Below are 16669 nucleotides of genomic sequence, written 5' to 3' on the forward strand. Positions count from 1 at the left end.
CTAACACTAATTAAAAGCCCTATTAATTTAAAAAAAACAACAAGGAATCAAAAGGTATTTACAATTGGTTTTCAAAATTCAAAAGGTATTTCTAATTGGTTTTCAAATACATTATATTATTGCCTTTTTCCTCTAACTGTTGCTTTTCCTTCCTAATTATATTTTCTTGAGGTTTTGAGCCTCAAAGCTCTGTGCACATGCCAGCATTAGCAGAAAGCAAGCCAGATTGTGATTTAGCGGGGAGGGGGATGGCTGTGGGTGCCAAAGAGATGATCTGCAAGATGATAGTATCTTAGCTCAACAAAAAAGGTCATGTACAAGATTAAACTTATGTTGTCTCCATCTAGTTACCTCACACCAAGGTCAACTTTGAAAAATCGCCTAAGACCATCTACAAAATGGTAATCATGAGGCTTATCAACAAGGCACATCCACATTATAACATAAACCTCTTTCAGTTCCAAAAATTGATGGCTAAGGGCTCTTCAGCAGTGGCATTTGATTCCACATTAGTCTGCAGTATGCAAGAGAAAAACAAAGGCCCATCATTCTGAACCTTCCATTACAGACCCACGCCAAGCTGCAACAAAACATTCTGAAGGAAATTGCTACTGTTATTGTGTATTTCCCATAAATGAAAACAGGTTTCTTACTCTTGATTCTAAATTTAAAGATGAAAACACCCCATAAATATTACATTTTAGAGTAGTGCTTTTTCTCCATAAAATGTTTGAAGGTGGTAAGCATATGTAACTGAAACAACAATGGATATTAACCCCAGGCCCTAGCCAGTTTGGCTCAGTGGATAGAGCGTCGGCCTGTGGACCAAAGGGTCCTGGGTTCAATTTCAGTCAAGGGCACATACCTCAGTTGCAGGCTCCTCCCTGGCCCAGGCCCTTGTCAGGGCATGTGCAGGAGGCAACCAATCAATGAGTTTCTCTCACATCAATGTTTCTCTCTGTCTTTCCCACTCTCTTCCTCTCTCTCTCTAAAATCAATAGAGCTGAAACCAGTTTGGCTCAGTGGATAGAGCGTCAGCCTGTGGACTAAAGGGTCCCGGGTTCGATTCCTTTTAAGGGCATGTACCTTGGTTGCAGGCACATCCCCAGTAGGGGGCATGCAAGAGGCAGTTGATCAATGACTCTCTCATCGATGTTCCTAACTATCTCTCTCCCTTCCTCTCTGTAAAAAATTAATAAAATATATATTTTTAAAATAAAATAAAATAAAATAAATAGAAAAATATCCTCGGGTGAGGATTTAAAAAAGAAGAAAAGAACTCCAGAAGTTTAAGATCAATCTATCAAAGCAATTCTTTTTTAATATTCTATTTCTAAACTTGTAAAACTGGCATAAACAACTGGAAACAGAACAGAAAAAGCAAAACGGACGCAATAACAGAGATGAATAACTTTAAAAAGGACCTTTAACAACCCTGAGGACAGAATATTAAAGTCTCATTTAACACACATCCTCACTGTCTAATGCAGGTTTTGATGATGTTTGAGAGTTTTCTGAAAGTCATTAAAGAGTCTTCACCTCCAGAAAATAGAGTAGAAAAAAGGTTGTGCAATGTTTACATATGAGCTCATAACTTCTCAGCTCTTCTTACCAAACACTTCTATCCCTACAGAGTTCTCTGCTCCTGGAGTGGTGCTCCTCGGAGAGAGGGTGTCAGCACTGCGGCACCTACGAGAGGGGGGTTCACCCCCTGAAACCCCAGCTCCACCTCCAAGGATGGAGCTGTCCCAGAGTAGGGTCCAGGCAGCAGTATTTTTTTAACGGATTTTTATTGATTTCAGACAGGAAGGGAGAGGGTAAGATAGAAACATTGAGGAGAAACCAAGATGGCGGCATAGGTAAATGCCTGTACTCACCACCTCCCACAACCACATCAAAATTACAACTAAAATTCAGAACAACCATCATTCAGAACCGCCAGAAAGCTGTCTGAATGGAAGTCGTAGAACTAGAGAAATAAAGAAGAAAGCACACTGAGGCCAGGAGGAGATGCAGAAGCGCGGACGGGCTGCTCTGGCACCCGCTGTGCCGCTTTTTTAATTGGGAGGGAGATTGTCTCTGCAGAGGCCACTGGGAGGAGCACTGGGTCCCAGCCGCACACCAGACGCCCAGCCCAGGGTCCCAGAGCTGGGAAAAGAAGTCCCTGGAGGCAGTAAGAACTACGGGCTTTAAAACCAGTGCAGACTGAGGCTCAGTGACACAGAGGCTGCTGGAGACCCAGCTGGTCCTCTTAAAAGACCAGCACCACAAACTGGAACTTACAAGGCCCTGCTTCCTCTGAGCTCCACACCAGGATGAGGCTCTGGGGGACACACTTGTCTGGCATCAAGGGAGGAACTTGGGGGCAGCTTTCTCCCAGATGGAGGTGCTCACAGGGATCATTGTTCCTATGCTGGGACCTCCCAGGGCTGACTGGCAGCCATTTCTGTTTGCTCCACCGTGGTGATTCCCTAAGACTGTGCCTTATCCAATTAACCACCTCACCCAAGCAACCTGTAGCAACTTTTACATATGAATGGACTGACCTTGAAAATCTCAAACAAGCTGCAGCTGGGTCAGGGAACCCCAAGCCTATCAATAAAAGGACCAAGACACCTCCCCCTATCCAACCTCACCCCTCCACATGCACACACACACACACACACACACACACACACACACCCCTGCACCAGCCTGCCTTGCTTCACAGCTAGGCCTCATCTGGGCACTTCCAAACCCGATACAAAGAGGAGAAACCTGCAGATCTCTCCATAGCTCCTGCTGGGTGGCCCCAGGCAGTGGCAGACTTTGTACCTCCCTGGAGACCCAAGAGCCAGTATACCCAGTGGTCAGGGTCAGACCATACAAGATTACATCTCTAAACATCCATAAGCAACACTATAAAATTTCCTTTTTTTTTTTTAAACTGTGGCCCGGCCAACGTGGCTCAGTGGTTGAGCATTGACCTATGAACCAGGAGGTTACAGTCACATGCCTGGGTTGCAGGCCTGATTCTCAGTGTGGGGTGTGCAGGAGGCAGCTGATCAATGATTCTCATCACTGATGTTTCTTTCTCTCTCCTCATCCCCTTCCTCCCTGCTTCATCTCTGAAATCAATCAAAATATTTAAAAATAAATAAATAAATAAATACCTGTGGAAGGGTACAGTACAAGTGGGAAAACAGGTGGATTTTCCTGGCTGCAGCTGACTAACCAGAGGGGAAATGGAAAGGAGGGAAAATACAGAGAAGCGTTGATGCCTATCCCTGAAGGCTAAGTGAAAATTACCGCAATTAAGCAAGAGTAGCCTGTACTTTATAAAAAAAAAAAAGTAGAATACATTTGAAAAGTAACAGACATGTAGATAAATAAGTAGACTGCATTCCCTTAAAGCACAGTATCACGGAAGTTTAGAGCTAATAAAAATCATAGAGATTATCTATTCCAAATCCTTAATTTTATAGACAAAGTAGTTAAATCCCAGGAAGAAAAGGTATCAATTGCCACAAGGAAGAACGGTTTTGTGGCACATTTTCCTGTCTGTACTCTCTTTTCCCCAGGACCTGTCTTCATTCACATGCTGAATCTGAGATGCTGTAGAAGGTCCTAACCAGACATCTCAAAACGCAAGCATCACCAGGCAAAGATGGGATGACGTAATGAGCCCCAACTGCCTAAATCAGTGTTTCCCAACCTTCTCTCATGATGAGAATCACCTGGTGGAGTTGTTAAAACACAGATTCCTGAATCCCAACTAAGAAGTGCTAAACTAGAATTTTTGGGAACATATAGGTAAAATTGCATACCTAACTTAGTGCTCTGTATATAAAATCTGTCTTAGAGCACTAGTTAAGTATACAATTTTACCTATATGTTCCCAAAAATTCTAGTTTAGCACTTCTTAGTTGGGATTCAGGAATCTGTGTTTTAACAACTCCACCAGGTGATTCTCATCATGAGAGAAGGTTGGGAAACACTGGCCTAAATCATCCTGGCTTCTCACCAAGACACTGTATGGACAGGACGTGGCCACACTGCAGGGCTGGCTCCTGCTGGCCATGGTCAGCAGCCACCCGTTATGCTGATACACATAGCTCCCTCCAGCCAAAAAAATAAGAAATCAGATTCGCTGCTAATTCACCACAAAACTTTCTTTTTCTTGTTATTGATTGGTATGGGGCAACCAAACAAATCCCATCCATTTCTTTCAGACACACCTACAAGTGTGTTCTCTGTCACTTGCCACCCAAGCTATTCTCAGGGGAGAACCTGAGCCACCCACCTGCACTCCACTACCACCCACACTCCCGGAGGCTTTCTGGCTTTCTTCCCTAATCCGCCCAATTTTCTTCACACCTTAAACATCAGTGCCTTAAAAATATAGTCCTGCCGAAACCGGTTTGGCTCAGTGGATAGAGCATCAGCCTGCAGACTGAAAGGTCCCAGGTTCGATTCCGGTCAAGGGCATGTACCCTGGTTGCGGGCACATCCCCAGTAGGGGATGTGCAAGAGGCAGCTGATCGATGTTTCTCTCTCATCGATGTTTCTAACTCTCTATCCCTCTCTCTTCCTCTCTGTAAAAAATCAATAAAATATATATTTTTTAAAAAATAAAAAATACAGTCCTGCCCGGCCAGTGTGGCTCAGGGTTGAAGGTGGACCTATGAACCAGGAGGTCAGTCAGGGCACATGCCCAGGTTGTGAGCTTGGACCCTAGTGTGGGGCATGCAGGATACAGCCAATCGATGATTCTCTCTCATCATTTCTATCTCACTTTCCCTCTCCCTCTCCCTTCCTCTCTGACATCAACAAAATATATATATATATATATATTTTTAATACAGTCCTGTCCTACAAAACACTGTATTTTAAAAGTGCATACTAGTAGCTGAAACCAGTTTGGCTCAGTGGATAGAACGTCGGCCTGCGGACTGAAGGGTCCCAAGTTCGATTCCGGTCAAGGGCATGTATCTTAGTTGCGGGCACATCCTCTGTGGGGAGTGTGCAGGAGGCAGCTGATCGATGTTTCTCTCTCATTGATGTTTCTAACTCTCTATCCCTCTCCCTTCCTCTCTGTAAAAAAAAAATCAGTAAAATATATTAAAAAATAAAAGTGCATACTAGTAAATGAAAAATGCCAGGTTGCAGAGTAACATGCATGGCACAATTTCACTTTTATAAAAACAAGAACAAATAAACAAACAAAATACCCTGCATACAAATTTGTATGTTTAAAGGTATTTAAAACACATATAAGAGAATACCCACTATAGTAGTAGCAATGCAGACAGATTTGGGAGGAGAGGATTTTTGTGTGTGTGTGTGTGTGTGTGTGTGTATGTGATTTTTATCTAACTTGGATGATAATCAAAAGCTGTCATAATTATACAATGGTGATTTTTAAAGTGCAACTAACCTCTTATGAAAAAAATTTTTAAACACTTAAAAGCACTAATGGAATTTCAAGTACCAGTGAGGGAGGGAGGTGCTGCTGCTCCCGCCCCTCCCTCCAGAGAGGTCAGCAGGGCTAGTTTTCCACTGAGCTGCCCTGGAGGTGCTCACTATGCCAACCCAGCGTCTCTGCTTTTTCCACTGTTTACTCGTCTGCACGTCTCCTAATTCAGAATACAATCTGAATCAGTTAGCGAGAATGTAGTTAAAATGTTCATATATTAGGTTTGGGCACCCAAGTACACAGATTCTTCATCTGTTGTATTGAAAGCTGAGTATTTGAATTCCTCTTGCAACTTATGCCTCCCCTCAAAGAAAACATGAATAAAAGGACTCACATATCTTCATTGGCCACCAACTTCCTTCTCTAAAAGTGCTCCAGGCCATTGGGCCTTCCTTCGTGAGTGGAACTATCTATCCATCCTGAGACTCACAACTCACTGCCTATTTCCAGTCACATCCAACACTGAGCTCTGCCCTAGCCTCCCAGGTTTAATCCCTCCTCACTATCCCTTCTGCCTGGCACAGCTTCACCCACCCTCTGTGACCAACGCTGCACTGGGACTGCCCGGCCGGCATGGCTCAGGGTTGAACATTGACCTATTTACCAGGAGGCCACAGTTTGATTCCCGGTCAGGGCACATGTTCATGTGCCCGGGCTGTGGGCTCGATCCTCAGTGTGGGGTGTGCAGGAGGCAGCTGATCAATGATTTTCTCTCTCATCATTGATGTTTCTACCTTCCTTCCTCTCTGAAATCAATAAAAATATTTTTTAAAAATAAATAAACTGCACTGTGACTGAGATGTTTCACCCTTTGCAGTGGCCACCTGACTTCACATGTCTTTCTTTTCTTTTCTTTTTTTATATATTTTATTGATTTTTTACAGAGAGGAAGGGAGAGAAATAGAGAGCCAGAAACGTCGATGAGAGAGAAACATCAACCAGCCGCCTCCTGCACACCCCCCACCGGGGATGTGCCCGCAACCAATGTACATGCCCTTGACCTGAATTGAACCCAGGACCTTTCAGTCCACAGACCAATGTTCTACCACTGAGCCAAACTGGTTTCGGCACTGAGCCAAACTGGTTTCGGCCACATGTCTTTCTTTACCATAATGAAGGACTTATTAGTAAGACTATGCATCTCTTCATGTCCTCCTCTCCTTCAAAGCCATATTTATAGGTATAACCTTGTGTATGAGAAAGTCCACTTTACTATATTTTTCAACATACAAGTAAATATATTTTTAACCTGGAACACAATATCAATATCCATAAAGTACAAGTGCATTTAAAGGGACGACAAGGAAGAATATTTGTAAGCATGAAATTCTGAAAAGAAAAGAAAATCTTCAAACCATGGCTGCTATCCATGTTCGTGCAATCATGGCAAATTTGATGAAAGAGTATAAAATCCCATGAAATGATATTTGAGAAGTAACTTTGCCACAGCTGAAATGTTGAGTTGAAAAAAGAGGGGATGATGCAAGGTAAAGCAATTGGGTCAAAAAAAGAGAAATGTGATTGAAAGAGGTTATGTTTGTTTTTAAGTGGCTTTCATCAGGTCCCTAATGTGACAATTTCTAAAAGTAAGTTAAATACTTATTTACTGAATGATTTCACTATGGCCCTGAAAAAAAAACAAACACATGTGCAGTACCCACACAGTGCTTCTTCAGCAGGCGGTGTCTATCCTTGGTATCAGGGTTGAGAAACAGACCAAGAAAATGAGTTGAAGGTTCTTAGTCCACAGTCCACTGAAACCTAGCTGCACAACTTTCCTAAAGTTGTCCTGTCATGTGGATATGTTTTCTAAAATAATACCAGAAATGCTGAATCATTCCTCTCTTAGGGGATCTTTTTAAACTTGACTACATTTAAAATTTCAACTATATTTTTTAAGTTTAAAAGAAATCCTTAAATTTAAATTCTATGGTATATATATATATATATATATATTCCCATGAAATGATATCTGAGAAGTAACTTTGCCACAGCTGAAATGTTGAGTTGAAAAAAGAGGGGATGATGCAAGGTAAAGCAATTGGGTGAATAAAAGAGAAATGTGATTGAAATATATATATATATATATATATATATATATATATATATATATATATATATATAATTGATTTTTTTTACAGAGAGGAAGGGAGAGGGAGAGTTAGAAACATCAATCATCTGCCTCCTGCTCACCCCCCACTGAGAATGTGCCCGAAACCAAGGTACATGCCCTTGATGGGAATCGAACCTGGGATCCTTCATCATCCACAGGCTGATGCCCTATCCACTGAGTCAAACCAGTCAGGGCTCTATGGGATTTTTAAAAATACATGTATATTTTTGTTTTTCAAGTTATCTTAGAATCATGACTTCTTCAAGTACTATTTTGGCCTGGGGACAGACGGTGTTGATCTGCGCACATCCCAGACATAGAACCAGCCAGGACATAATTGGGCATGGGTGCCCCTCAGGTCACTGAAAAGCAAGCATTATCTGTGAACCCAAACCACGGTCAAGCATTCCAGTGGACACACTGCTTTGTCCAGCTGCCCAAGTGTAATGAAAAGGAGGCCGTGATGAGGTCAGACGCCACCCTTTTTTCAGATCCTTAGTCCTTTTCTCTGAAGTGTGTTCTTTTGGGAACGCAATTACAGCAGTCCTGTAGGCACAGGGTGCAGGCCTTCGTGTTATCAGTCCAGGCCAAAAGGCAATCTGGACTGAGAAAAGACATGTCTAAAGGAAAAGTAATAACTTCATCCTCTTGGTTCTGTACGTCTCCAGGCAGCACGGCTGACTTGCACTACGGGCAGGGCAGAGCCCGGCCTGGGGAGGAAGGCGGTGGCATTGTGGGTGCTGACTCTCAGAAACAAAATGGCCAGTAAAGACTGAGCCAAATTGCTGCAATGCAAATTACTAACGTCCAACTTGGACATAGTGCAGTGTTTTTCTGTTGACATTCCCATCCCAGTTATTTAATAATGAGTCATATTTGTTGCAAGAGCCTAGACACAAGCCAGAGATGCCCGGCTGGTTTGGCTCAGTGGTTGAATGTCGCCCTATGAACCAGTAGGCCAAGGTTGGATTCCCAGTCAGAACTCAATCCCCAGTAGGGGGTGTGCAGGAGTTAACCGACCAATGAGTCTCTCTCATCATTGATGTTTCTATCTCTCTCTCTCCTTCTCAAGTATCATTTGGTAAAAATCCTCCTGATAAATTCTATTACCCTCCTGCCACAAAGAACAAAATATCCCTCAAATTTCTTACAGAAAAAAAAAAATTTCTTACAGAAAAAAAAAATAAATGATTGGTGTTTGCATTATTCTCTGTTAAGAAACCAGGTTACGCCAAAACCAGTTTGGCTCAGTGGATAGTGCGTCGGTCTGCAGACTGAAAGGTCCCAGGTTCGATTCCGGACAAGGGCATGTACATTGGTTGTGGGCACAATCCCCAGTAGGGGTTGTGCAGGAGGCAGCTGGTTGATGTTTCTCTCATCATCGATGTTTCTAGCTCTCTATCCCTCTCCCTTCCTGTCTGTGAAAAATCAATAAAATATATTTAAAAAAAAAAGAAAGAAAGAAAGAAAGAAAGAAAGAAAGAAAGAAAGAAAGAAACCAGGTTACACTATTCCTACAAAACACTGTTTTGTCATTTTCCCCACTATTGCTGAAGAAAGCAATACAGGTAGTTCTTTTTAACACTAGTCCCTTTCCGTACTTCCTAATTTTCTTGGTCTTTCTCTGACACTAATCAATATTGACTAGTGAATGCTTGTAAAGATATCCTCTCCCAGTATAAATTTATTCTTTCTTAAAATTCTTATTGCACACTTGCTGTGCTAGGCTTTGTGTTAAAGACTTTGGGAACAAAGTAAATTAAGTCGGATTCCTTGCCTAAGAGCTCATGATCTAGAATAGGCAAAAAACAACTGAATTAAGGTTTACTCTGCATGGTCAGTACAATGACACAGGGGGAAAAAACCCTGAAAGGGTTATTTAAATCCAGCAGGAAGGTCAGGTAACAGTTCTACTCCATTTCACTAGAATAAGTCTTCCTCCTTTATCAAGGACGGGCTGGCTTAACTCTGCCTGGTCTGCACTTCCTCGTCTTGGCAAAGCCATGATGACGGCTGTAGACAACATCAAAACATCTCTGAGAATTACAATCATCATCCTGTTTCCTGACTTCACAAGGTTTAGTCTCACTGGATTTAAACACATCAGCCTAAGATCCAATCTAAACTGGAAAATAACAGTAAGTCCAGCTGTTGTTAGAACCAGACATGGACACGGTCAGAGAAACCTGCACGAGAAATTCACAGCCTGATACACACAAAAAAACCCGATTTCCAGGTAGGATCTTCACCATATATTAACTTTGGGGACATTTAGGCGTCAGAATAAAAACTAAGGGGTACCTGAAAGTATATATGCTTACCATATTATGTACTCAAGTAGAAGGCAAGTTGATTAGTTATGCCATAAATGTTTTAAACTGTAACAACACAATATAAGATGCCCCCTCCCAAAAAAAAAACAAAAAAAAAAAAAAAAAACAACTGAGTGTGTTTTAAGAAATGCATTTTTGGTATTATATACAAAATTAGAATTAACATTTCAAATGCCAATGTGCACCTAAAAATAAAGACTTGCCAAGCACTGTGTACATTTAAATGTATTTACCAGCGACTTGCTACCCATAGTGTCTCAGAAATGAGTTCCTTCAACAATAGGTATATTCCTATGAGTGTTGCTGACAGGAAATCAAAGCATACTTATTCTTTTCTCCCAATCCATTAGCCCGTCTGTAAAAGAAGCCAAACACCAAAAGTCTAAAGAGGGCAAGTGTCCGTTTGCGACATTCAGTTTGATAAATGCGGTCCTTTCCAACACAAGAGCCTCTCGTGAAGGGCAGGTCTGCCCACGTACTGCTTCAGACCATTTGTGCGGGAGTTAACATTCCGCTGGTCAGGGTGACCTCATAAGACTTGAGCACAGGCCCAGCCGGCCTGGCTCAGGTGAACGCAGGGCAGTGGGACCCTCCAGCAGAGTTGTTTTTCTCCCTCAGCCAGATGACAATCATAAGTAAAGCCCAGCAGAAGGAAGACTGCCGAATGGGATTGGCAGGGAGTCCTTCTAACAGTCCCCTCTCTCATCAAGAAGTGGTTACCTTTGGCAGAGAATTCTACATAAGGCACCCTAGATTCTACATCCTGAAATTGTGGGTCCCCGGACCCAAACCTGCTCCAAGTTTAAACCCCAGTATAAATTTGGGGTTATGGGGTTGTCCCTGAAACCTGGGTTTGCAGTCACAGCAGCTTTGCGAAGTTGGATGGATAACATTCCGACCCAGTGGAATGTCTGTCGCCTGACAGGAGTGCTGGGCCTCCAAGACTCTCATGCATCTCCCACCCCCACAGCCACAACCTCCCAAATTCCAGCTCCTACATTCATTTCCTGGGCAATTTTTCTCTGGTGAGGAAAACAATGGACCCTTTCAATGTCTCTTATCCACAGAGGGCTCTGGGATGAAGAAACCATCCTTTCCACAGCATCCTTTCCGACCTGGTAATAAAGGGTTAAGGATGAGGCTGGGGATGAGAAGGATTGGGGCGGCGAGGAAGAAGGGGTGACAGGCGGACTCACCTCCTTCAGCTGCTCCAGCTCCTGCTTGAGGCTGTCGTACTCGGCCTCCAGCTCGTCATACTGCTGCTTGAGGGTCAGCTTCTCCTCCAGCACCACCAGCCCGTACTCGGCAGCCTGGATCTTCTCGTGGGTCGTCTCCGTGAGCTCCTTGGTCAGCCTCTCTATCTCCGTCTTGTAATGGTCCACCGTCTGCAGCACCTCTTCCGCGGCCATAGCCCCGGCGCGCGGAGGCGGGAGGGGGTCACCGGGCGGGGGAGACGGATGCCGAGCAGGCGGGGTAGAGGGAGACGGGAATGGAGAGGGGAAAGGGAATACAAATGGAAAAGGAAAGTGTGGCTGGATGAAGGAGCAGAGAGCAATGTCCTGCCTGCTCCTCCGGCGGCGGCAGCAGCTACACCGCCCGAGACACTGACGCGGGACGCAGCATGGAGCGCGCAGGGCGCGGCGGCCGCGGTGTCCTCCCGGCCGGCGCCCGGCGCGCTCAGCGGCCCAGCGGCATGGCCCCGGCGGCTCGGGGTGCGACTGCTGCTGCTTCAGAGGCGCCGGGCCGCCATGTCTCCGGGCAGCGTCACTGCAGTCCCCGCGGAGCCCGCGCTCCGCTCTGTGCGCGCCGCCCGCTCCACCTGCTCCTCTGGCCGCGCCGCAGCCGGTGCGGAGTGATGCAGCCCGGCCCCCGCCCTCCCTCCTCCCTCCTCCCTCTTTCCTCTCCTCCCTCCTTCCTCCTCCCTCCCTCCGCCAGGCCCGGCGCCTAGCGGGCAGGAGGCGGGGAGGAGGGAAGGACCCCACGTCCTGAGGCGCGTCCTGCTGGGGCGCGCGAGGCCACGGCCGCCGCTCGCTGCACCGCCGCCGCTCGCTGCACACTGCACCCACTGCACCCGCTACCCGCTGCACCGCCGCCCGCTGCACCCACTGCACCGCCACCCACTGCACCGCCGCCGCTGCACCGCCACCCACTGCCTAGTGGGCGAGGGAGGCAGAGGGTTGGGGGTGCAGGACGCAGGAGGAGGAGGCAGCGGCGGGACAGCTGCAGGACACTTGGGGAGGGAGCCTCCGCCCCGCCCACCCAGCCGGCCCTCCAGGACCAAGCCCCCTACAGTGGCGTGGGCGCCCCCGCTCCGTCCCTGACACCAGAGCCCCAGCTCTGCAAACTGCCTGGACTCAGCGTCTTCCCCAAAGAAAAGCAAACAGTAACTGACGCGCTCCAGGCTCACGCATCGTCCTGGCCTGGGCTCCCGGGGCTCTTCCCCAGCCTCCGGGAGCCAAACGCTGTGCTGCCCACGCCTGCCTATCGAACTGCTTTCTCCCCACTTCCGTCCCTTGGCCCGGTTCACCTCACACTCAACAAGGTAATCTCCACCCGAGGAAAGTCTTTGCAAAAGATGCTTGCCCTTGTCCAAGCTTTCCGGGCCCAGCTTATCACAAGATCACTATCACAAAGAAGAAAAGACAAAATCTCTATGGTGCTTGCACCCAGGAAGCCTCTAAGTGCCACTATTTCTTGCCCTAGTAGTTCTCTGGATTCTTCAATAAAGGAAAGTTGCATGAAGTTTCCTAAGTGCAACAATCCCCTACAATAAACATTTTCAAATAACACAAGCTAATAGTTATTGAGACCATATGCCAAGCATTCTTCTGAGAATGGCACATGCATTCTCTCCCATCCTAACAGCAACTCTTTGAGGTAGGAACCGTTATCCCTCCTCCAATTTACAGGTGGTGAAAGGAAAAGTTAAATGATTCCCAAAGTCAGGCAACTCTTCAGTGATGAAGCCACAAACTGAATCATAACTCCAAAGCCCTGCACTCGATCATTATGTTGGCTTCCATAACTAAATATTATATCCTCTTAGCATGGCCACTTTGGTCAATATGAAGAGCAATGATGAAGAGTCACAAAAGGAGCTGAAGGCAAAGTCAGAGTGAAAGAGAATAAAGAATAAAGAAGAGTTGAGGATGGAGGACAACCAACAGGATAGAATGGATAGAAGTGGGGGGGAAAGCTATTTCTTTATATATATATATATATATATATATATATATATATATATATATATGATTGATTTTACATAGAGAAGAATTGAGAGGGATAGAGAGTTAGAAATGTCGATGAGAAACATCGACCAGCTGCCTCTTGCACACCCTCTACTGGGGATGTGCCTGCAACCAATGTACATGCCCTTGACCGGAATCGAACCCGGGACCTTTCAGTCCGCAGGCCGACGCTCTATCCACTGAACCAAACCGGTTTTGGCAGAAAAAGCTATTTCTATGTAACTAGGAGGCTGTGGGATCAATAGACCAGTTTTTTCTCAGTGGCCAGTTGTTCATCACACACACACACACACACACACACACACACACACACACACACGAGCTAGAAAGCAGGAATCAACTCTCCCATCATTGTGTACATGACTTAAAAAAAAAAAGGACAGTTGCTGATGCTGTGGAAAGAGTAGCAGATGACCATGCCCTTACAAAACCTTGACTAAGAGGCTCTCTGGGTGTGATTTCAGTGCCTCTGAAACAAACAAGAAAGCTTCCTTCCAGATGCTGACAATTGCAACTTAATATTCTCTGATAAGTGAATGAGGGGGGGGGGGGGTTGCGGGGCAGGGGGATACTTAAAACTTGCAAACACCATGAATTCAACCTGGCAGAGAATCAGAGATGATAAATGCCCAGCATGTCACCTATATCATTCCTAGCTCTGTTTTATGTCCCACCAGTTTTTTATTACTTCCGTGTAATTCTTGAAATTGTTTTGTTTTATATTGCTCTGCCTGCTGCCTTAACTCTTTTTCAGAACTACGCAGTGGAGCATAGCGGTTCAGGGCCTGGCTCTGGAGTTGGAGCCACTTCCTGCCTGTGTGCCCTTGGACAAGTAAGTTGCTTAGCTTCTATCTTTCTGTTCCTCTCCCTTCTTCTCTGTGGGAAAAAAAAAATCAATAAAATATATTTTTAAAAATAAATAAATAAATAAATAAAAATTAAATAAAAGGTTAGGGACTCTATTTTTTTCTGCCTTCTGTCTGCTGAGAGAGGAGAAGACAGGGTAATGGAGGGAAGTACTAGTCACAGGCAATGGAAAATGGGCGACCTGGAACACATCAGTGGACGGTGGGGTTAGTGTGTGGGCCCTGCAGCATGAATTGCCTGGATGTGTGATTCTAAATGCAAAACATAATGCACACAGTTGACATCTCCATAATCTAACTTTCTCCTCTGATTCTTTTAAATTATGAACAGTTCAGAAAAAGAGTTAAACATTCAGGTTTGCTCTTTAGGTCGAAATAAAATTCCTTGGACTACAAAACAACTCTAAGAACATAATCAAACACTTCTCTGTTGCAAAGACTGTAGAAGAGTAATTGTTTTTGGAACCATAGAAACCCAGCTGATGCCATGGCTACATAACCAACTTGCATAAATAATTTTTAGTAAGCCAAGTCAAACAAATCACTATGCCTCCTAAAATCATTTCATTTTAGAACTGCTTTCTCTCGTTGACAGTGGAGGAAAAGTTAGATGATTTGGCACTGTGTTGCATACCCAGCTAAACTTCTTAGCTTTTTTGGCATTTTCTTTTTTTCTGCTATTTTTGAAAGTGTTTTTTAGCCGAAACCAGTTTGGCTCAGTGGTAGAGCGTCAGTCTGCGGACTGAAAGGTCCCGGGTTCGATTCCGGTCAGGGGCATGTACATTGGTTGCGGGCACATCCCTGGTAGGGGGTTTGCAAGAGCAGCTGGTCGATGTTTCTCTCATCCACGTTTCTAGCTCTCTAGCTCTCTCCCTTCCTCTCTGTAAAAAAAAAAAAAAATCAATAAAATATATTTTAAAAAAAAGAAAGTGTTTTTTACTCCTTGCCCAATGATATGTTTCCATTTATTTTAGAGAGAAGAAGGGAAAGAGGGAGAGAGAGCCTCCCTTATAACTGGGAATTGAACCTGCAACCTTGGTATGTGCCCTGACCAGGAATCAAGTCCACAAAGGAATGATGCTCCAACTGACTGAGCCACCTGGTCAGGGCTTGAAATTTTTTTAGTAAGTACCAAGCACATGTCATAATAATTCTCTACTCTGTCCTCTGATTTCTCCTACTGAAGTTCCTGGATATACCAGCCTATTTTCATGATGATCCTTGAGAGACCAAAAGATGCTATGCCCTGCCCCTGGCCACATGCTAGACAGAGTTACACAAGCCTCATTAACAATTTATTTAAACTATAGTCTTCGGGTGATTCAGAAAGACACACTTAAAAGCTCTTGATGTTCAATTTAGTAATCAGATATAAAGATTAATCCCAACCTAATTCGTCATTTTCTTCAACTTTTTTAAAGGATAACATATCTTGAATGCCAATCTATGATAAGCCCTGTTCTAAACATTTTTAAAGCATTTTAATTGATTTTTAGAGAGAGAGGAAGGGAAAGAGAGAGAGATACATCGATATGAGAGAAACATCTATTGGCTATCTCCTATACATGCCCCAACCAGGAATTGAACCTGCAATCTGGGTATGTAACCTGACCTGGAATCGAACTCTCAACCATTTGGTTCATAGCACAATGCTCCAATCCAGTCACACTGGCCAGGGCACTTCTCTGTTGCAAAGATGTAGAAGAGCAATTATTTTTTGTAACCATAGAAACCCAGTTGATGCCATGGCTACATAACCAACTTGCACAAATAGTTTTTAGTAAAACAAGTCAACCAAAATCACTATGCTCCTAAAATCATTCCATTTTAGAAATTCTTTTTTACATTACATTTTAAAATTACATCTTATAATATATCCCTTATAAGAACGCTAGAAAATTGACAGTGATCATAATATAATGACAATAATAATATTCCTATTTTATAGATGAGGACATTAAGGCACAGAGAGGTTATGTACCTTGCCCAAGGCCTCACAACTAGCAAATGATGTTCAACTGTTCATATAAGCTTCTCTCCTAAGCCATGTACTCCTCTCTCACTTTCTACCACTTCATCTTCTATCCCCAACGTATATCTAAGAATTACAAGTCATCATAAGCAATGCAAAATAAGTCAAGGAAAATACCATTGATGATTTTGTTCATGTTTCCAGACATCACTCGAAGCAGTTAGTAAATCTGAACGTTGAAATAGGCCATTGAAGCCATGGGAGGTAGCAAGGGCGGGAGGGGTAGGCTTTCCAGACTATGGAAACCTATAAAGAAGCTGAACGTGTAGGGCCCTGAAAAGCTAGCTGAAAAATGTGCACAGGAGCAGGGTGGGGATGGAGGACATAACTCACGTTACAACACACCAGGTAAATTTTTTAAAAAATATTTTCCACTTAAGGACCAAAAGTTTTATCATTCATCCATAAGAGAAAAACTTAACATTTACCACTAGGGAGAGCAAGTAGGAAAACAAACAAACATAAAAAAAGCATACAGTGCGTGCTTCAGATAAATATTAAGGAAATTATATTTAAGTGGATTTCTTTCTCAAAACAAGAACCAGAGCCCTCGCCAGGTAGCTCAGGATAAAAGCATTATCCTAATATGCCAACGTTGTGGGTTCAATCCTTAGTCAGGGCA

The 16669-nt window shown here is 44.1% G+C and overlaps 1 protein-coding gene across 8 annotated transcripts in view; it reads right to left on the minus strand.

Annotated features, from left to right (window-relative positions):
- The window catches only part of BICD1 (BICD cargo adaptor 1), a gene marked incomplete at its 5' end in the record, with an annotated part of 189234 nt that extends 177510 nt beyond the window's left edge, over positions 1-11724 (minus strand). For 7 of the 8 annotated variants that reach the window (XR_014794512.1, XM_084877852.1, XM_084877851.1 and 4 more), the window contains one exon: positions 11098-11310. Coding sequence is in view for 7 of the 8 variants with exons in the window: in XM_084877852.1 (XP_084733978.1) it covers positions 11098-11310 (213 nt within the window). Of the gene's footprint in view, positions 1-10015; positions 11017-11097 lie in introns of those variants that run through there. The other variant, XM_084877853.1, reaches the window with a different exon arrangement.
- Between the last annotated feature and the right edge of the window lie 4945 nt (positions 11725-16669).

Source organism: Pipistrellus hanaki (assembly GCF_964339955.1).
Source record: "Pipistrellus hanaki genome assembly, chromosome: 3".
Lineage (NCBI taxonomy): Eukaryota > Metazoa > Chordata > Mammalia > Chiroptera > Vespertilionidae > Pipistrellus > Pipistrellus hanaki.